Source organism: Triturus cristatus, chromosome 9 (assembly GCF_964204655.1).
Source record: "Triturus cristatus chromosome 9, aTriCri1.1, whole genome shotgun sequence".
Taxonomy (NCBI): domain Eukaryota; kingdom Metazoa; phylum Chordata; class Amphibia; order Caudata; family Salamandridae; genus Triturus; species Triturus cristatus.
In genome coordinates, this window is record NC_140592.1 from 1,132,813,525 (window position 1) to 1,132,835,316 (window position 21,792).

Below are 21,792 nucleotides of genomic sequence, written 5' to 3' on the forward strand. Positions count from 1 at the left end.
CCTCAATGCGGACTGCTCCCTCGACGTCCTGTGGGAGCTTGGTGCCATTTCCAGTGGGCCCATTGGAGCCAAAATAATGAGTCACTTTGAAACTGGCTTCGAAGTTGAAAAACCCTTTGCCGCAAAATGCACCATCTATGGCAAACTCAGAGGATCGAGACGAGAGCTGCTGATTCTACAATGCCTTCAAGAGGTTTTGGACTCTTGTTAATGGACTGTTTAACCACCCACCTGCCAGGCCTCCTCCCCTCACAATCCCTTAATTGGGGAAAATCACAGCAAAGCAACCGCCAAAGGTGCAAGAAACCCTTCCTTGAAAGAGGAAGCTTACTTTTTAGGAGCCGGTATCATTGAAGCCCTCTCCACCTTCTAACCTGAAGAGGCATCAAGAAACTAATCTGTGGTGGCATACTGGACTGGACCAGTCAGCCAGCACACTAGAAGGCTAGTAGGGCTGAAGGGATACCTATAATGTACCCCCTGGGTTCATGTATTAAAAAAATCAATCACTGTAATCCGTGTGAGTTTATTAATATGAGGTGTTTGCTACCAAACACTATAGGTTTTAGTGAAGCCATTATGCAGCTGGAAAACTAGATTTGACCAGTACATTCTACTGCAGCAAAGAAAGTTTCCTACAGCATTAAAATATGGTTACATGCCTTTTGTTTTTACTGTTAATTATAATGCGGTGGTGCATTCGACCATATGTACTTTTATGTTCCTGTTTGGCTGTATTTACATTTTTCTTTCTTTTTTTTTTTTTAAAGACAGTAAATTTTCTTCTGGAAACAGATTTGTTGAAATGCTTTTGAATCTCATACACGTGTGGCGATATTCTTATTTTTTATTAATTCAGAGCGAATACCCTCAGCGAAGAACTATGGTTTACAAATAAGTAGCTACACTGGGAGCAAAAGCCTGCTGCTAGTGGCTGCTCTCCTGGTACTTGCAACCGTTTTAAAAATGTCACTGTTACAGTGATTGCTTCACTTTGATTGCACCGTTTTAAATATTTTAACAAAAACTACAGAAACGTCATCTTAAACGCTGACCTCTTTACCTCTGACGCCTTTTACTCCGCATCCTCCCCAGGTTTTCCCGGTTGATGTGGAGGGAGGCGCGGTCACAGTTCTTCCAGGCTAGAGGTGAGGGGAGGGGAGGCGGTGTGTCACCTGATCTGAAAGAAACACGTTGGTTAGATTCCTTACCTTAGAATACCCCCAGGCGTCAGACTGGATCCGAAAGATTTTTGTAGCAATACCCCTTGCGCGTCGCTAGGCGTCGTCTGCGGCTCCGCGTCCATCGTTGGCGTTGTGCGCCGGAATGACGTCGTCGGAGTACTTAGACGCTTCCCTCGCGCCCTGACATCAGTTCTTCTTCTTTTTTTCCGCGCCAGTAAGCGCCGATCCGGGAGAGCTACCCCTTTAGTCATTTTTTGACTAACTTTTTTGACTCTTTTTGGTCACTTTCTCGACTCTGGTGCCGGTAGGATGCCTGGTTTCAAGGCCTGCGACGACTGTCACCGACTGATGTCGGTGACCGATCATCACCGCCGGTGCCTGTATTGTTTGGGCCTCGACCACGACGCGGAGTGGTGCTCCGACTGTATGGCCCTGACCTCGAAAGCTCGGCGGGAGCGGTCCCGTAAGCTTCTCGGAGCCGCACTCGACATCGTCACTCGTCTGGATCGAAGTCTTCGGGTAAGTCAAAGCGTTCCAAGAAGTCCAAGAGGCGACACCGCTCTTCGGACTCCCCTCGCAGGTCGCGTGACTCGGCCGAGGGTCAGGGTGGTTCCACCCCCGCGGCTCCGCCAGAGCCGCAGGCGCCGTGCACGTCCCCATACCCGCCGGTCCCTGGGACTGACGCGACGCCGGCGGAGGTCAGTGCCTTCCTCTCGGCCATGAGGAGCCTGGCCCCGCCGTCGACGCCCGCTGGCGCGCCTTCGGGCCCCGCGGACTCGACTGGGCGACCTTGCGCGCCGGCAGCTCCGGCCCCGACGCCGCAGGTCCCCGAGGGGCCCGTGCCTGGGCCCCCGTCGACGCCGGTCGACCTAGTCACGCCTCCTCCGCCGGCGTCGACACCGGTGCCACCTCCGACTCCGGTCGACGTCGATCCCCGGTTCAGCCCCTGTCCGGTCCAGACGCCACATCCGACGCCGCTAGAGACACATTTTGTCTATCGACCGGCTCCGATCATTCCTCCTGTTTACCAGGAATCGGATGACGGGGGCGACTGGGAGGGGTCCGTGGACCCTTTGGCCCTTCAGGGCCAACTTTCACAGGACTGGGCAGATGAACTGGGGGAGGCCAGTGGTTTGGATACCTCACCGGACACTGGATTCATCTCTCCTCCGACTGTGGCTTCGGAGGACGGTGCAGCTTTTTCTGTGGTGCTGCGCAAGGCGGCCGCGGCCCTTGGGCTTGAGATGCCTGCCGTGGCTGTGAGGACTAACATCCTCACTGAGGTGCTTCAGTCTGCCGCATGCTCCACTGAGCCTCTGCTGCAGTTCAATGAGGCCCTCATTGACGTTCTGCAGGGCACTTGGTCCATGCCCTCCACAGTACCTCCTGTGGATAGGAACATTGCCAGGCGCCACCGCCCTGCTCTCGGCGACCCCAGTTTTCTGTCCCAACACCCCACCCCCGAGAGTCTGGTTATCCAAGCCTCTACCTCCCAATCTTCCTTCCCGTCCGCTCCTCCAAGAGACTGGAACAGTTCGGTAAGAAGCTGTTCTCCTCGCTCAGTTTGGGCCTGCGGTCTTTGAACACCGCCTGTCTCTTGGACCGTTATTCCCACTCTCTGTGGGAGACGTGCTGCCCCTGTGCCCGGAGGAGGCCCGGGCACAGCTTTCCTCAGCTCTGGCCGATGGGAGAGATGCAGCGCGCCATGCAATCCGATGTGGACTCGACACTACGGACTCGCTGGGTAGGGCGATTTCTACCACGGTGGCGCTTCGACGTCACGCCTGACTGCGGTCCACGTCCTTTTCAGGGGATGTCCAGAGCACTCTCATGGACACGCCTTTTGATGGCACTCGCCTTTTTGGTGAGAAAGCGGACAGTGCGCTGGCTTGCTTCAAGTGCTTGGGCCTCTCGGCCCCGTGGCCACAAACTTCCGCTTTACGCTCCTTTCGTGGCCAAGGAAGGGGCACCTCCTCACGTCCGCCTAGCCACCGGCCGCAGAACCAGCCTGCACGTGGATGTGGTTTCCGCCGAGGCCGTACTGGAGGACAACGCGGTCAGTCCACATCCACCCCGGCAGCATCTGCCTCAAAGCCTTCCTAGTCCGAGCTTTCAGGCCCATTCCTCGCCAGTGGGAGGCCGGGTTCGCCATCACCTGCTCCACTGGCGTACCATTACTTCGGACAGGTGGGTGCTGCAAATCGTCCGAAGGGGCTACTCCCTCCCCTTCGAGACGACCCCTCCAGCCATGCCACCGCAGCACCACCGTATCTCGGAGGATCATTTGAATCTTCTGCAAGAGGAAGTTTTGACCCTCTTGGCCAAAGAGGCCGTCGAGCGCGTTCCGAGCCCAGAAGTAGGTCGTGGTTGTTATTCCCACTACTTTCTGGTTCCCAAGAAGGGCAAAGGGGGCCTACGCCCTATCTTGGACCTCAGGAACGTCAATGCCTTCCTCCGGAAGGAACGGTTCAAAATGTTGACTTTGGCTCAGGGTCTAGCTGCCCTAGACCCTGGAGACTGGATGGGAGCGTAGGACTTGCAGGACGCATATTTCCATATCCCCGTCCTGCCGGCCTACCGGCGTTACCTGCGGTTCACGGTGGGTCAGGAGCACTTTCAGTTCACCGTGCTCCCCTTCGGCCTTACCAGTGCCCCTCGGGTGTTAACGAAAGTGATGGCGGTGGTCGCAGCTCATCTGCGCAGATCAGGGGTGCAGTCTTCCCCTATCTCGATGACTGGTTGTTGAAGGCGGGCTCGCCCCAGGCAGTCGTCTCCCACCTCCAGACTACGGCGGATCGCCTGCATTTGCTGGGGTTTTCCATCAACGTGCCGAAGTCACACCTGAGCCCCTCTCAGAAGCTCCTCTTAATCGGAGCGGTTCTCGATTTGGCGCAGTTCCGGGTTCATCCACCGGAACAGCGGGTCTGGGATATACAGGCCCTGATTCCCATCTTTCGGCCTCTATCCTGGGTTTCGGTCAGGCTAGTGTTGCGGCTTCTGGGGCTGATGGTCTCCTGCATCCTACTAGTGCATCACGCCAGGCGGCGCATGCGGGCTCTGCAGTGGGACCTGAAGTTTCAGTGGGCCCAGCATCACGGCAACCTGTCCGACCATGTCTTGATCTCGGAGGGCACTGCACAGCAGTTGCAGTGGTGGCTCACGGACCGCGATTGGGTCACGGGCAAGAGCCTCTCCCTACCCCTACCGGAGCATGTCGTGGTGACGGATGCGTGGCCACATGGGAGAGGCGGAGATCAGAGGCCTCTGGTCTCCGGCGGAGTCTCGCCTCCACATCAACTTGTTGGAGCTGAGAGCGATCCGACTTGTACTGAAAGCCTTCCTTCCCTCTGTCCGGGGAAGTGTCGTGCAGGTGTTCACGGACAACACCACCGCCATGTGGTATTGCAACAAACAGGGCGGGGTGGGGTCGTGGACCCTTTGTCAGGAGGCTCTGCGCCTCTGGACATGGCTGGAACACCAGGGCATCACCCTGGTGGTTCAACATCTGGCGGGCTCTCTGAACGCCAGAGCAGACGAACTCAGCCGCCGGTGCATGATGGATCACGAATGGCGTCTGAACTCCGAGGTGGCGCAAGGTCTCTTTCAGCAGTGGGGAGAGCCTTGGTTAGATAAATTCGCCACCGACGAGAACGCGCAATGTCAGCAGTTCTCGCGTTGGAATTTCCAAGGCGGCACTCGCTCGGCGACGCTTTTCGTCGCGAGTGGAGTTGCGGTCTGTTGTACGCCTTTCCGCCTATACCACTTCTGCCCAGAGTGCTGAAAAAGATCAGGCGCGACCGGGCCCAAGTCATCTTGGTGGCTCCGGATTGGGCACGAAGGTACTGGTATCCCGAGCTACTGAGTATGTTGACAGATCCTCCGATACGTCTGCCCCTTCGGGAGGATCTTCTGTCGCAGCAGCAGGGGACGGTCCTCCACCCGAACCTGTCCAGCCTCCACCTCCATGCGTGGAGATTGAGCGTCGGCAGTTGATGCCATTTGACTTGCCTCCTGAAGTCTGTGATATCATTCTGGCAGCCAGGCGTCCCTCCACAAAGACGGTATACGCCTGCCGGTGGAACAAATTTGTGGCATGGTGCACAGCAAAGGCTGTGGATCCCCTTTCCGCCCCTCTTTCTGAGGTTCTCCTCTTTCTTCTTTCTTTGGCCCAGCAGGGCTCTGCCCTGGGAACCTTGAAAGGTTATCTTGCTGCCATCTCTGCCTTCTTACGGCTTCCCGATCAGCCCTCTCTTTTCAAGTCCCCTGTAGTGTCACGCTTTCTTAAAGGCATTACTCACACGTTCCCTCCTGTCCCTTTCGTAATGCCTCAGTGGGACTTGAATCTTGTTTTAACATTTCTGATGTGTGCTCCCTTTGAGCCTCTTCACAATTGCCCTCTTCGTCTTCTGACTCTTAAGACTGCTTTCCAGGTAGCCATCACCTCGGCTAGACGGGTGAGTGAGCTCCAGGCTCTATGGTCCAAGCCTCCTTTTCTATCTGTTCATCCGGACAAGGTTGTCCTTCGGCCTCGTCCTTCCTTTCTACCGAAAGTGGGGACCCCCTTTCATCTTGGGCAATCTGTCACCTTGCCCACCTTCTTTCCGCCTCCTTCCAAAGAGGAAGAGTGGCTCCACCGTCTGGACCCAAAACGTGCGCTCTCCTTTTATTTGGACCGCACGAAACAGTTCCGGGTGGACGACCAGCTTTTCGTTGGCTACGTGGGTGCTAAGAAGGGGAAAGCTGTGCACAAACGGACCATCTCCCGGTGGGTCGTTTTGTGTATAAAAACGTGTTATTCCTTGGCAAAAAAGGTCCCTCCTGTTGAGCTGTGAGCCCATTCTACTCGGGCCACAGCGTCTACTACTGCTTTGGGACGGGGAGTCCCTTTGCAGGACATCTGTCAGGCGGCGACGTGGGCTTCGCTGCACACGTTTGCCAGGCACTATTGCCTAGACAGCCAAGTCCGGAGGGATGGCTTCTTTGGCCGTTCTGTCCTCCAGGACTTTCTGGTTTGATCTTGGTTCGCAGACCCACCACCGGGGTTGGTATTGCTTGGGCATCTATTCTAAGGTGAGGAATCTAACTAACGTGTTTCTTTCAGATGAACAAGTTACTTACCTTCGGTAACGATGTATCTGTAAGAAACATTAGTTAGATTCCTCACCGACCCACCCATCCTCCCCGTTCTGCGAACCAACATCTAGGGTTAAGGCTATCCTTTCAGGGCCCTAGATTTTTTGGCACCAGTGTCGGTCTCTTGCATTGCTCTGCGTTCCAGGCGCGTCAAGCTATGTACAAGAACTGACAGCGCGCGAGGGCGGCGTCTAAGTATTCCGACGTCATTCCGGCGCACGACGCCAACGACGGACGCAGAGCTGCAGACGACGCCTAGCGATGCTCAAGGGGTATTGCTACAAAAATCTTCCGGATCCAGTCTGACGCCTGGGGATATTCTACGGTGAGGAATCTAACTAACTAATGTTTCTTACAGATACATCATTACCGAAGGTAAGTAACTTGTTCATCTAAGGTTTATATTTTCATGCCATACGCTTCGCGCAGCGGCACGTCGAAGGCAAGCCTGTCTGCGCCAGTCCACGGTCGACCGGGGCTAGGGGCCACAACCCCTGGTCCTAATCCCCTCAAAAGATTGACGTTCTCATCAGAGCAACTTCTAGCCCTTGGCCCCAAAATTGCACCTGACTGCACTCGGGCCTTAGCTACTAATTTAGCTAAAGAAACTTGTCCTGGTTGCAATTTCTCTTCAGTCAACTTCCAGTCAAGCGCCCACACGTCATCAGGAAATAGGTGAAACACTCGTTTGACATCTCCCCCCACAAATGTTTTTACATTTCTCAGTTTAAACTGCCGCTCACTCCCCTAACACAAAATGGATATTTTTGACCTCCTCCTTGAGGAACAACCTGATGCTCTTTTTCTTATGGAGACCTGGCTCCACGAGAACTCGGGTCCTGATGTTGCAGCGGCGTTACCACCTAATTGTCATTGTTAGGAGGGACAGAACTACTACATCTGGTGGTGGTATAGCTATCATTTACAATAACTATCTTCAATGCAAATTTGATACAGTGGATATTCCAAATTGTGAAGCCACTCTGTTTAAATTAACATTAAACCCCAAATGTACTTTTTCATGCCTTTTAATTTATCGACATCCCTGCCGGGCCTTCTTACCCCTTTAATTATGAGCTCTAATAACTTTTCGCTGCTAGGCGATCTAAATTTACATCTGGATGATCTCTCAAACTCCACTTGTAGTAACTTCATCTCTGACCTTGCTGCTATGAACTTCAACCTACATAACTCTGGACCCACACACCAAGCAGGCCACTTTCTTGACCCCATCTTTTCCAGCCTCTCTGGCTTTCATTGCGCCCCAGCAATGCCCATCCACTGGTCCGACTACTTCTTATCTAGGTTTAATGTTACTCTTCCTCTTACCTCGACTTCCTTTATTCCCTTCTCTCAAGACATGTAAAAGAGACTGAAAAAAACTTGACTTTAATGCTCTTAACAATGACCTACGATCTAACGCACCCACATCTGACTCAAAGGTCGATTCACTCTCCAAAAACATACATAGCTGGCTCTCAAGTGCCATAGATTCCTGTCTTCCCCTAACAAAGAAAAAACTTACAAACCACTGTCCCCCTGCCCCATGGTTCAACGACACTCTAAAAACTGAAAAATCTAGATGCAAATCACTAGAACGTAAATGGAGTAGAGACTATGCGCCCGATCTTAAAGTCGCCTATATAAAAGCAAACATTTTTTACCACAACCTTTGTAAATCTACCAAAGCCCGTTTTGTTTCTAATACCATCACAGATGCCGCTAACTGCTCTAAGACACTTTTCGGCTTAGTTAAAAAGCTTGCTGGGTCTGAGACCCTAGCAAATCCCCTTCCTTTGAACAAATGCCAGTGCGAAGACCTTGCTCACTTTCTCAAGCATAAGATCGAGAAGATTCATCTTGAGATTGCCAACTCACATTCAAGCAGTCCCCTGCAGGCACAATCCGCAACCACTACACCGACAGTGCTCCCCCCCCCTGCATGAATGACCCATCTCTTGCTGAACTCTACTGAGTCTCACCATGGCCCCTCTTTTAGACTCCTGGCCACTTCTCAATATGGATTCTTTAACTATTATTTTAAACAAAGTTAAGTCCGGCTCTCCTAATGACCCATTACCTCCCTCTATACTCAAACAATTGGATCCCTCCCATTTGCACGTCATCCTGAATGTTTTAAATTCTTCACTACGAGAGTCTATAGTTCCGTCTCAGTGGAAACATGCTATGGTGACCCCTCTTCTAAAAAAAAAAAAAAAAAAAGCCTACTGCCGACCCTGCCACTCTCTCAAAATACAGACTGATCTCCCTTCTGCCAGTTTTCTCCAAAATCCTTGAGTCACATTCACTCTCATTTTTCTCAGTTTGTTGAATTGAACAAAATTCTCCACCCCTCCCAATCCGGGTTTAGGATCAACTTTTCCACATAAACTACTTTGTTGGGGGTCACAGAGAGGTTACGCCATCATCTTGATGGTGGGTAGACTGTCGCGCTCCTACTGTTGGACCTCAGCGCGGCGTTCAACACAATCTCCCATCCCATACTAATCAACTCACTGAGATCCCTGGGCATCTGTGGCTCAGCCCTGGACTGGATCATCTCCTTTCTGGACGGCTGTACTTTTCAGATTTTCTCTGTTACGGACAGCTCCAACATCCACCCATCACCTCATGGGGTACCCCAGGGCTCCATACTCAGTCCACTGCTTTTCAATCTATACGTCAGGCCTTTAGCGGACATCGCTGAACAGGCTGGCCTGACACTCTTTACCTATGCTGTCGATTCTCAGATCATTTTCTCTCTTTCTCACACAGACCCCGGCTTGCCTACAATTGGGTCTCGGGAGAATCGCTACATGGATGAACCAAAATCACTTGAAACTTAACGGTAATAAAACCGAGGTCTTAATCCTTGGTAAGGAGAAAGATCTCTGGGGCCCGCTTCATTGGCCTACCGAGATGGGTGCCCTCCCGCGGCCATCCAGCCATGTTCGTAACATAGGTGTGTATATTGATGATTCTTTGTCCTGGCATCATCAAGCAGTCAGTGTCACAGCCATATGTTTCACCATCATAAAATGGCTTAGAAAGATCATCTGGATGCTACCAACAGCCACCCAAAAAACAGTGGTCCATGTCCTTATCACCTCACAGTTGGACTACGGTAATGTCCTTTTTCTAGGTGCTAATAAGGCCGTGACCCGCAGACTGCAGCTGGTACAGAACTCTGCAGCTAGACTACTTTGCAGAGTTCCTAGAACCACTCGTATCTCTGGCTATCTCCGTGATCTACATTGGCTCAGAGTTGAAAACCGTATAGAGTTCAAAGCCCTGAGCTTAATGTTTAAGATCAAATGGGGTTCAGCACCACACTATCTGCAATCTCTTGTTTGCCCATTTGTTCCCACACGCCATCTTCGATCCTTAACTCTTGAAAAATGTACGGTTCCTAGGTTCAAACTCGCCAGGATGGGTGGAAGGTCCTTTTCTCATCTCGGCCCCACCCTCTGGAACACTCTTCCTCCTGATATCCATAAAGAAACCATTTACACTAGCTTCCGCAGATCCCTAAAGACCTGGCTGTTCAACCAGTAATCCCTTCTCGCTCTTACCACTCTGCACTCAGTCCGTCCAGGCGCCGGGAAACCCTTTTTGGGTAGCTGTTGCGCCATACAAATTCAATTATAAATAAATAAATTATTTATTCAAGCCAAACCTCTTGAGCCACTATGCACCTAGTTGCAACCTGATTATGGAGAATGGTTGGTTGCTGTGGATAGCCAGGTAAGGTGATTCTACAAGGACAGGCTGGCTAATATCTCTGAGCCCACAGATCAACTACAGTTTTGGTGAACGAGACCAGAATAAAGGTTCAAATCCTATTCTTCTGTGGACTCACTGATGTTCCATGCAAACACAAAACCTACTATTGATCGCATGCATGTACAAAACATGCCACAGCACAATGCTGCATGTGTGCATGTTATTGAGACTTGATCAGATTTTACAGGGTAGGTTGGTAGAATTTCTTAAAAGGCTTGCTTCCATTAATCATTACCAGCTATCACCAACATCTAGCCACTCCATAACTTAGTATAAAGGGGCTCTATCTACCTACTACTGAATGGGGTTTACTGTGGGTGTACACTCCTTTCAGCAGACCCAAAACTCTGCTCACATTTGTTTCAATGAGAAGCACCTCTAAAGAACCCCATCTAATCCATTCTGGTGACGAATATTACACTGGCCATGGTTGCGTCCACCCTACTCACCACTGGCTGGCAGAGTGTGTTTGTAAAGACTTTGACCCCTTCCATAAGGGTACATAAACATTTGATATATAGATATATTATTTTTTTTTTACTCCAATCAAGCTTGCAAACCCTTAGTTGAAATCCTGTGTAAACACTTTAGTACCCATCCAGATTTTGAGCCAAGTATTTTACTGAAGTGTTGATGATGGGCATATGTTCTAGGTCAGCAAAGCAATCTTGATGTGAAGAATGAATGATTTTGACACGAATGAGCGTTCACAATCGGGAGGAGTCCTTCACACTCCGTGGACAGTCTACCGGGGGGAAAGAGTACTGTCATCCTCCACCACTGCTGGTGGACCACCTGCTCTATTTAGGGAACCCCACCTGCATACTAGGATTTCTTTGCTGCAGAGAAAGCCTGTCACAACAGCTCCCTTCACACCCCTGAAGGTTTGCAGAGCTTGCTCCATGTTGAAGGTGCCAGCTCTGAAAACAAACTCCCAGAGTGAATGAGTTCATTATGTATTTTCTCTGCCTGTGTCCGACCATGCCACATGGTAGACATGGGAACGGAAAATGAATGACTTGCCCCACCCAGAGTAGGGTGTGATGGCTGTTATTGTGACTTAGTTGCTACTTTGGAGACGGGCCAGTGTAAACCCAGCACTTCAGCAGTTTGGGATCACCACCAGTTTACGGCCATGCTCCAATGCTGCCAAACTCTAAATGAGGCCCATAGTTTTGTGAACACCAGTTTTGTGTAAAACTACTGAGCTGGCATGTCTGTAAGCCTAAAAGCACTCTGCTGTTTAAGGAGAATTGAAGATACAGATTTGATACCTTAGGATAGTGCACACGTTGCGCTTCTTGCAATTTTTAAAGTGTTTTTTTTTTTTTGTTTTTGCAGGAGAATGCTAGACTATACCTCAACATGCTAGAAATTGAGTACAGTGGAGATCTCAAAGAAAATGAAAACAACATTACAGCATGTTTTGACAGAGTTGTATATAGTTCCTTGGCTATAGAAATGAGGATTACATTTTCCCAGCGAAAAGTGGAATTCCTTGAGGATTTTGGCTCTGATGTGGACAGGTAAGATTTTAGAATATTTTAGTAATGATTTGCAAATTCAAAGAAAACATTTTAAATGAAAAGTTTTCAATGTTTTATAGCAGTAGAAATGCTGGTTTGTGTCATTGTTGATCTGTCCAGAGTTGTGTTTTAACTTCAGCTGCCTAATTTTTGTGTTCATTTCTTCATTCTAAATTCCAAAGTAAACAAAATTGTTTATAAACATTGAATGAATTAGTCTGGCATTATCTTAAAATGTGTGGAAGCATGTTTTACACCCAGCTGGATCTTGCAGTTGTTGGGAGCGGGTCTTGAGATATCTTTGACACCACCATCCACTTTCAATTCTAGAGTTGTGTGGGCAGTTTTCTGCATGGTTCAGGGGAGAGGGTGCATTTTCAATGCTTTGATTAGGGTATATGGCACCCATGCTTTGCCCAGTATGATGGCCTAGTGCTCAGCCTTGCCAGGAACTCATCTGAGAGCCTAGTAAAATTGAGTACCTCCGTGTTTGCAGTGTCTGTAGTTTTTACATAAAAGCGACTACTGTGGCCTGTCCTTACTACTTCCTTACTGAACTCCAACAAGCATTCTAAGATCTGTGTTTTTCACAAGAAATATCTGTGCCGGAGATTTGGGCTGTCATTAGTCATAACAAATGTGATACTAATTGTCTTTTTGTATGATCACCACTCACAAGTGTTTGGACTGATGCTGCTAGTTTTTCAACTCTGTAGTACATTAGGCCCTACTGTCCAGGCCCCAGTGCATATGCTTTGAACCCCAAAGTACGTCTACAATTGGCTAGTCTACGATTGGCTCGTTTTAACTTGCATAGAAGTCCCTAGTATATGGTAACAGAGTCACCAAGGAATGATAATTTATATGTCACTAGTGGACTGCAGCACTTAATTGTGCCAGAACTGCAGTGACGAGATCGAAACATTGCTCCAGACCTGTAACAGCAGCCTAGATGGGAAGCATTAAAACTGCATACTCAACATTGCAAAAATAACCTCCTTTGCCAAATCAGTTTCTTCTGTTTAAAATGAATAATCCTCCCCTAAGGAAGGCCTTGTTAGCCCACCAGGTCGAGTGCTGAATATTAAAAAGGGCATGTTCCTTTTGTTTTTAACCTTCCCTGACAGTGAAAACATGAAATTGCCTTTTTCACCTCAGCAAGGCTGGTAGTCCCATTGGCTAGCATGGAGTTACACTAGACACTGCACAAAGTGCTTCGCGGCCACCAAAGGTCCAAGGTATCAAATATATCATTACATTAAACATGACTCATTGCTGAGATCCGGTATGAGTTAACTTTAAATAGAAAGGTGATTTTAGAAAATCACCACTTTGTAGTCCAAACCTCAGGTAGCCTTTCCTGTATAGCTGCACCATTTGTCACCAGCGATAACTTGCTGGCACACTGCTAAGAAGTGTGAAGCAATCAAAGGAACAGGGAGGAAAGAGAAGTAATGAATGGAGATTGTATGACCTCCAGCAGGATGACTACTGGGTAGTGGCCACAGATGGCCCAGATTCAAAGAGGTGACCACCTTAGTGAAGCAAATAGTGATCACACTTTTGCCTACCTGCTCCTTTGTATAAACATAAAGGTCTGCATCTCCCCCAAGTAGGGGAAAACCCGCTGCAGGACCAGTTTTCCAGAAGGAGTGGCTTATTATGCTGGGGAAAACTCATGAATGTATCCAGGGCTCCTCAGAAGGGAATAAGGCTTGCACCATCTTGAATTCAGGTAGAGATGGGATAATTTGGTGGCCAACAGGGAAGAAGATATACCCTAACAGCTAGGGCGGTCAATCTCAAATTTGGGGAACCAGGTTCGAGTCTCTGCAATGACGCTCAACATCCTGTGATTCTGGGCAAATCACATAATCTCCCCATTCCTAACAAAAATTAATGTGTCCTTGTTTATCACAACTGGTGCTCATTCAAAGCGCTCTCATACCGTCTGGTTAAGCTAACGCTATATAAAACTACGGAGAAAAAAACCATCCCCAGGCAGAGATGTAAAGGGAGAAGAGTTGCCTCATGGGAACTATTGCCTCATGAACAAGTAGTCCTCTCTCACAAACGGGAATATGACACAAAAGTGGCACTCAAGATAAAAAGTCATCAGATCATTGCTGGACTGGAAAGAAGACAAAGGGACTGCCCTGCTGCTCCCTGGACCTAGCAAGGATAATCTTCATCAAAGACTGGACTGCACTTGCTGCACCATTTGTGTGTTAAGATAATGAAGGGCACCGTAGGACCACTGCATTGCTGCCAGATGAATGCTGGCGAGATTAGCAGTGATTCGACCAGATACTGCTATTGTCCTAGTGAAGAGCTTTGGCTCCTGCACACTTTGCAAGGCATTAAAGAACCGGCAACAATTCCCAATATGCCTCCGACTTTAAAAGACCACTCATGAGATATGCCTCCCTGAGCATGCTCTTGCATAACTGCCCACCTTACTGCGCACATCTTCTATCGTTATATAAACCTCTTGTCGGGGTAAAACTCGACTGTAATGTCCATTTCAATATTACTGCTCTTCAATCTCTAACTGGACATCAGACACAGGCACTCTGCCATGCATTTGATCCGTCATCTTGAAGACCTTTCAGTATCAATGCAGCCCAACATGAAGGAGATCTCAAATATTAACATCTCATGCAAAAATGTTGGTATCAAATTCTGCATCTAGTGTCCATGTTTGGTATTGGCATGCATTTTTCTTTTTGATCGAAGTGTTTGAGCTTAGGACAGAGGTCTTCAAACTTTTGTAGGTTGAGCCCCCCCTGCTGAATCTTTTTAGATGTTGGGGGCCCCCCCCACCACCTAACATAAATTTCAGGAACCTGGCACACTACACAATTGGCCGTCACGTGCGTATCACGGGCCATATCTGCCAAATAATGTTCAACACAATAAGAGTGTTTAGGACACTGCAGGTTTGTGAGGTGGGTGTGGTGAAATGACAGAGGCTTATTACACAGCTCAAAACACCATTTTCCAAGATAAAATGTGCGCAAATTGTTTTTACTATGACCTAGAATATTAATAACACCACCAACATAAATGTGACGGTGTGCCTGCTTTTCGCCACAGAGACGGTCAATCTGTGGATGGATTTTTGCTACTGTCCTCCTCAGGTTGTGCTCCACACCCAGTCTTGAACGGTACTTAGTTAATACCACAAGTGCCAATCTCACATAAATAGGACGTGCTGAAAGGCAAGAGAGTTTTGATAGCATTTTCTCTCACAGCTGAATTTTCTGTAGACCTTTTCAGCCAAAACAGTGACTGTAAATTCTAAAAGTGTTTACATCTAATATTCAGAGATAGTGATGTGTGGTTTCACTGTTGTAACAAAGCAGGAGCCCACTAATTTTACAGAGAATATCTGTGATATCTTCCAATATCTCATAGACGAGGACCCATTTTGATCTAAAAAATTTGTTATGGTTGTTAAAAGAAACAAAACATTTCTCTGCAAATAGTAATAGACTCTCTCACATCAATCACATTAAACAGAAATGAAACAAAACTGTATTTACAAGAATCTGTTTAGGAATTATTGCAGGCCATCAGGGCAAAACAGAGCTGCCTCTATCAAGGGGCCCCCTGAAAGGCTGGATTGCAGTGCATGTAAATGTATCCTTTTGTAATTTAGGACAAAAACCTTGATGGGGCACGACATACCCATACTGGTGTACAGGGGCGCAACTAGACCCGAACTTCAGGTGGAGTTTAAGACTTCCAGCCAGGGCTGGCTCTAGCACTTACCGTACACAGTGCAACAGTCTGTTTTGGTGCCCCTGCTCCATTTCCTCCTCCTCCATGAATTCCCTCATTACCACTCACTAACAATGCACCTCATCTCTCTAGCAGCTTTCTGGCCAACATTTCATTTTTTTTAATAGCAATACTCATTGTTTACTTACATTCAGTTCTTTGATCTACATGGCACACATTCTTTGTAGCAGGCATATTAACCCTCTGCGCTGTGTGGGTGGCAGGACTACCCATGTGAGTGCACGGTGAGCCATGGTAAGTAGGGTAAGAGGAGTGACTGCAGGGTGAGGTGACCATATGAATTTGGGTGCGGATGTAAGTGCAGAGTGGGACGAATGAATTTATGGGTAATGACGGGCTTATTTGAGTGAGATTCCAGATTTAGCAGTGAGGGGGGACAGGTGAGTGAAGTGGCATGAGTGCAGGTTGAGTAGTGTGCTTGTGTGACTGCAGGGTAAGGTACAGGGTGAACAGCGCAAGTGAGTGCAGAGTGATCACAGTGCAGAGTGAGCGGTGTGCTCATGTGACTGCAGGGTAAGTGAAGGGAGATTGGTGTGAGTTCAGGGCGAGTGACAAGTGCAGTGTGGTCACTGAGGGCAGGGTAAGCGGGTGAATGGTGTGAGTGCATGGTGATCAGTGTGAGTGTATTGTGATCGCTGTGAGTGCAGGGTGAGCATGAAAGTGAAGGGCGAGAATGAGGAGCGAGTTGTCTGAATGCATGATGCATTCCCAGACACTTTAAGTAACTCAGAAGGTTATTGACGGCAGTGTAGGTTTTCAGATATGTTAAACTATTGCTATTATGGCATTAACCAGGGTTCAGGGTGGAGAAAATAAATGTGTTGATCTTGCAAAAAACTTCCAGTTTTATAATTAGGGGTGCCAGCTCATTATTTTGATGACCCAGGAGGTATAAAAATAAGCAGTCACCTAAAGCTGTATTGTCAGCACTTGTCTGTGCATACTTCGAACAGGACATATAAATAGAAAGAACTTTTAATTATGTTCTAGGGCTGCTTGAAAGATCCATGACTGATAATAAAAGGGAAGAAAGACAGAAAAGTAACATTGCAAAGGAATAAATACTTCTTTATTTATAAGCATATTTAATGTCAAGACAAGAAATTTGCAGGCTGTTTAAACAACACATGGCTGGCTGGCATTTTTCTTTTGGCAACTTGAAGCCCTTTTAGCCCTGTGGGGCATTGTGTGCCTGCCTGTGTAATTGTAAAAGAAACTCTGGGGCATATTTAGAAGCTGGCGATAAAAAATTATCGCCGCTTTTGCGGTCGTTTTCGTCCGAAAAGCAGCGATAATTTTAGCGCCTAATAGCAAGGCCACGCTAACGCGTGAAACCTTGCTTTAGCGTGGGGATTCCCAACGCCCAGCCTTGCATCTATAATGAGATGCAAAGTGGGCGTTCTTGACCTGACAGGTGAATGTCGCTAAGTGACATTTCTCCTATCATCAAGCCCCACGCTATGAAGCATAGCGTCAGGAAAAATAGCGATAACCCCTGTTATCGCTACTTTCCTTACGGCTGCTTCTGGACTGACTTAGCCAGGGTATCCTATGGAAGGAGGATATCATGGCTAAGTGTGTGAGTCCCTATCATCAAGCTAACGCCACACTACGTGAGATTATCGCTGGGTTTCCAGCGATAATCTCACGTTAGGCATTTAGCGTGAGGATTTTTATCGCTGAGGAGATAAGCGTTGCTAATAGCACGCTTTCTCAGCGATAAAAATCCACGTTACCCGGCGATAATTATCCTCACGCTAAGAGCGCTGAGCGATAATTATCGCCGTGTGTTGCTGATAGGCCCCTCTGTCTCCTTTCTGCTAAGAGCTAACCCTCCCAGGACGGGGTTAAATTAATAGAGCTGAAATGCTTCAGCTGCAGTGGGAGGCAGGATGTCTCCTAAAACTGAAAGAAAGTAAGTCTTTTAGCTGCAGTGGAAGGCAAGGAGTCTTCTCTGCTCTATGAAATCCAACCAAAGGAAAAGGATTGTCTGTTTGCTTTCGACTGCAGCTGAAGCATTTCAGCGCTACGAATTAACCCCCTCCTGGGACGATTAAAAAGAACTGCTTGCTCTTAACATGACAAAGCACGAGCCCCATCTAATTCCCTCCCTTCCCCCTCCAACCCTCTGTTACTGGAGTTCTGCCCAACAAAAATTTCCATTTGAAATGGGGGAAGACTTGCGACGCGGGACAGGAAAAGACAAACAAAGTAAGATTTCAGGGTGGAGTGCGCGCTCCCCCCGAGATGGTGTTGCGCCCCACAGATTGAAGAACTCTGGCTTCGGGGATCGGTTTGTTTTGAAGATGTACAGGGTGATTATCATATTTGAGTGGCGGCATGCATACTTAGCATGTGTTAGCCCTAGATGCATATGTTTAGCATACTCCTACTATCTAGTGTTGGGCTTGGATGTTTGCAATATATTTTTCTTCGAAGTAGTCTTTCGAGGCATGAGGTATAGTGACTCGTCCTATAGTCTGAATTGCACATGGTCATCAGCTCCTTTGTTAGATTGTTTTTCTCCACCATCAGGTTTGGACGTTTACCTGAGAGCTCCAGGATCGAGGCTTCAACGCGGTTTAACCGGCCTTTTGGTTAACACTTCATCACCCTTCGATGAGCACTACCAAAGGGAAAAGAGGAAAAAACATCAGTTTTCGCCATCCGCCCAGTCTCTGGGCCGGTTCGACTTTGGCCTCTACGTTTCATCATTGCGGATTGATGGGAAAATACTCCTGTCAGTTTCTGTTCAAGTGCAACGCAAAGTACTCCAGGCAAGATCACCATCCAGTATGCAATCTCTGCCTGTCTCTAGAACACGACAAAATGTTGTGTGAAATGTGCCTTGCCTTGCAATTTAAGAAAACACTTTAACAGCGACTGGAGCACCGTTGGGCCCATAGCACAATATAGGCACACCGAACTGAAGACGCACCCAATATCTTAATGACCAGACGCAACCAGATACAGAACCAAACTTCCACCTTGAGGGCGAAATGAAAGAAGAGGCAAAAGGTACACACACAGGTTCACAGAACCCCACTGCCCTCATGCTATGGCGGTATCTGGCACAAGGCAAAGGAGCAGATAGTCATCCCTCTGTCTAAACTACACTTAAAGGCCGTGGCACAGTTTCCACCAAGCAATGACTATGTGCCCCTTCTCCCCTGCCCCCACACACACACTTAACACCAGTGGTGAGACAGCTACAGAACTACCACACAGATTGGGTATTTATTACCTCAGATCAATGGAACCTCTCAAAAAAAAAAAAAAAAGACGGATATTGTCTAGAACTCTCATCTTCTTCACCCCATATCTCAACTTGTGCACAAGCTGCCAAAGGAACACTCAACACTCCTACAAGAGGAAATGTAATCTCTGCTTCAAAAGGGGTCAATAGAGCCAGTCCCAAAGCAACACCAGGGACACTGGGTGTACTCGCTGTAGTTCCTCATTCCAAAAAAAGAATGGCACCTTAAGGCCTATACTAGACCTCTTGACACTCTAAGTACATCCTGTCGCAGCACTTCCACATGGTTATGCTGCAAGAAGTCATACTGCTACTGCATCAAGGAGCCTTCATAACAGTTATAGACCTCAAATACCCCTATTTACACATCAATAAACGCAGCCCATCAACGCTACTTCCGTTTTCAAGTAAGTAGCCAACATTATCAGTTCAGAGTGTTGCTATTCGGAGTCACTACTGCACCAAGAGTGTTCACAAAATGTTTTGCTGTAGTAGCCGTTTCATCTCAGGGGCAAACACAAGTTCCCATATCTAGAAGATTGGCTAATCAAGAGTGTAAGCCAATAACAATGTCTACAGGGTACTCAGACTTATGCACAACCTGGGCTTCACGCTCAGTGTTACAAAATCTGACCTACAACCCTTACAGATGCAGCCGTTCCTCTGCGCTATTCTAAACTCCATCTCAGCAAAGACTGATTCCAGTCCTGCAAAGGTGCATAAAATTCCGCTTGCATTGCCTCTTTTTGAAACGCATCGTCCGGTTTAGTCAACATTGATGAGTCCTATAGGTATGATTGCCTCATGTATCTCCATAGTACTACACGCACGACTGCACCTGCGCCCCCTACAACAGTGTCTTCAGTCACAATGGTTTCAAGCGGAGGGACATCTGCAAGATCTAGTGTTGATAGGCCCAGCGACCCATCGCTCTCCGCAGTGGTGGAACAGCAGCAATCTGTTGCAAGGTTGGCCTTTCAAAGCCCCTGCTCCGCAGGTGACCATCACAACAGACGCATCCTCATAAGGGTGGGGGGCACACATGCTAGATCTCAGTGCGCTGACAGTGGTCTCCAGTACACAAGCATTGGCAAATCAATCACCTAGAGTTTCTTGCCATTCAGTTGGCTTTCAGATCAGTTTTGTAGGAAGCTGGCTCTCTATATAGTGTACCAAAATGAGATACACTATGCAGAGTCCAGGCTGCCCTTAATGGTTTACAGATGCACATGTAATAATCTTAAATACTCTCTTGTGGTAGTTGGTAGTGTGGGCGAGCAGCTTAGGCTTATCAGAGGGTAGTGCTAAGATTTTGGGCGCAATACCCAATCACAAACCAAAAATATCACACTGTCAACATATGTCCTGTTTATTGCATATGAGTTGCATCCCACCCCCTCTCAGAATTAAATCAACCTAAAAAGCCAGACAGCAGTGAGCTATATGTGTAATGTTGCACACAACACCTGTTTCGTTACTATAGTATTGTGTAAACCTAAACGGGAACTGTAAGCCATGGGCAACTTATAACATTTGAAAGGAAATTGTAGTAGAATGCTCAGAAGTTCTTGTTATTTATGTTCAAATCTGTTGCACAATTGTCTAGTTGGCGAGCTTAACAAATGTAAAGCCTGACTGAATCTGTACAGAGTCATTGACAACTTTGCTGAAGTGGCGCATTACATGGGCAAATGGGAAAGAATGGCTGCAATAACCATTTGGAGTGAACCAAGACAGTTAATCTTGTGTAAAGCCAAGCAAATGTTAGGTATGTAACATGTACGCAAGCACAGCTAAATCTAAAAACTAAAAACAGATGTTGGGAAAAAAAATCAGAGGGTATTGCTAAGCGTTTGTTGTACTCACAGAGGCAATAAATGAGACACACTCTCGAGAATAAATCCGAGACCAATATAGAAAAATAACAAACTTTTTATACATTTCAACGCCAAGCACTTCGTTATCAAGTAAGAACTTTTCAACATTTGGAGTTTTACACAGTAAAATGTTCACTTAAGTCACTTAAGTCTTTACGCAGTAATGCTTTCCTATGGGGGGAAAAAAGGCATACTGCATACAGTTACTTGAAAAAGGCTTTGGGCAAGGTCTAAAGAACCACTAGCAGTTACTCGTTAACTGCCCTGGAGCGCCCAGATGCAGAGGTACTGATCGGGATGATTAGTTATACTTAAGAAGGCTCTTCCCACTGTGTACCAGTGACAGTCCTCAGGGGAATAGCTTCAGGATACCTGGTGGCATGATCCACTACCACCAGTATGAATCTGTTTTCTGATGCTGTTGGAGGTTCGGAGCGGGCATTGTTTCTGCCCTCAGAACATGGGCCCTCAGTTACAGGGGTCAGAAACATGTCTGTGGTGGCAGGCTGGCCTACACCAGTCAACCAGTACACTAGTAGTCTGTAGGTGTGAGAAACTGCCTCTTTTTACATGGTTAGCCCCCATTTTGTGCATGGTATTCCCTAAAAACGATTCCACAATTGGCCTTTCAAGCCCCCTGTAAGTTCCTAGTAAATGGTACCTGGGTACCTACGGCAGTGGGACTGAAGAGGGTACCCTAGTGACCCCTCACCTAGGCCATGCAGACTGCCACTACAGCATGTATGGGTCTGGTGCAGACAAAAGCGACAGTCTGTATGGCACACTGCCTGTGTGCCATGCCAACTAGCACTGCCTAAAGTATAGGGAAGTCATCCCTCTAGTAAGTGTTCCAACCCCAAGGCAGGGTGCACTATACCACAGGTGTGGGCATATCTGCATGAGCAGATATGCCCCTACAATATTTAAGGACATTCTTAGATATTGTAAGCGCCAGGGAAGCCATTACGAGTACATGGGCTGGAAACACGACAACTAGAGTTCCAAAGCACCACGATGGCTTCACTGAACGTAGGATTGTTTGGTACCAAACTACTCCTTTCAATAAACCCATCCTTATACCAGTGTGGAATGTATTGTACAATGTACTCCGAGGCGCCCCCTGAAAACCTACCAACCCTGGTGTGGTCACAGAATTGGCTGTAAGCAGCCTGCCACCACCAGACAGGTTTCTGGACCCCTGAGTCAAGAGCCTTCTGCTCTCTGAGACC

At 47.8% G+C, this 21,792-nt stretch overlaps 1 protein-coding gene across 2 annotated transcripts in view; it reads left to right on the top strand.

Moving 5' to 3' along the window:
* The window catches only part of PRPF39 (pre-mRNA processing factor 39), a 487,671-nt gene that overhangs the window by 356,575 nt on the left and 109,304 nt on the right, over positions 1-21,792 (top strand). For both annotated transcript variants that reach the window (XM_085627039.1, XM_085627040.1), the window contains one exon: positions 11,442-11,626. In XM_085627039.1, the coding sequence (XP_085483165.1) occupies positions 11,442-11,626 (185 nt within the window). The remainder of the gene's footprint in view (positions 1-11,441; positions 11,627-21,792) is intronic.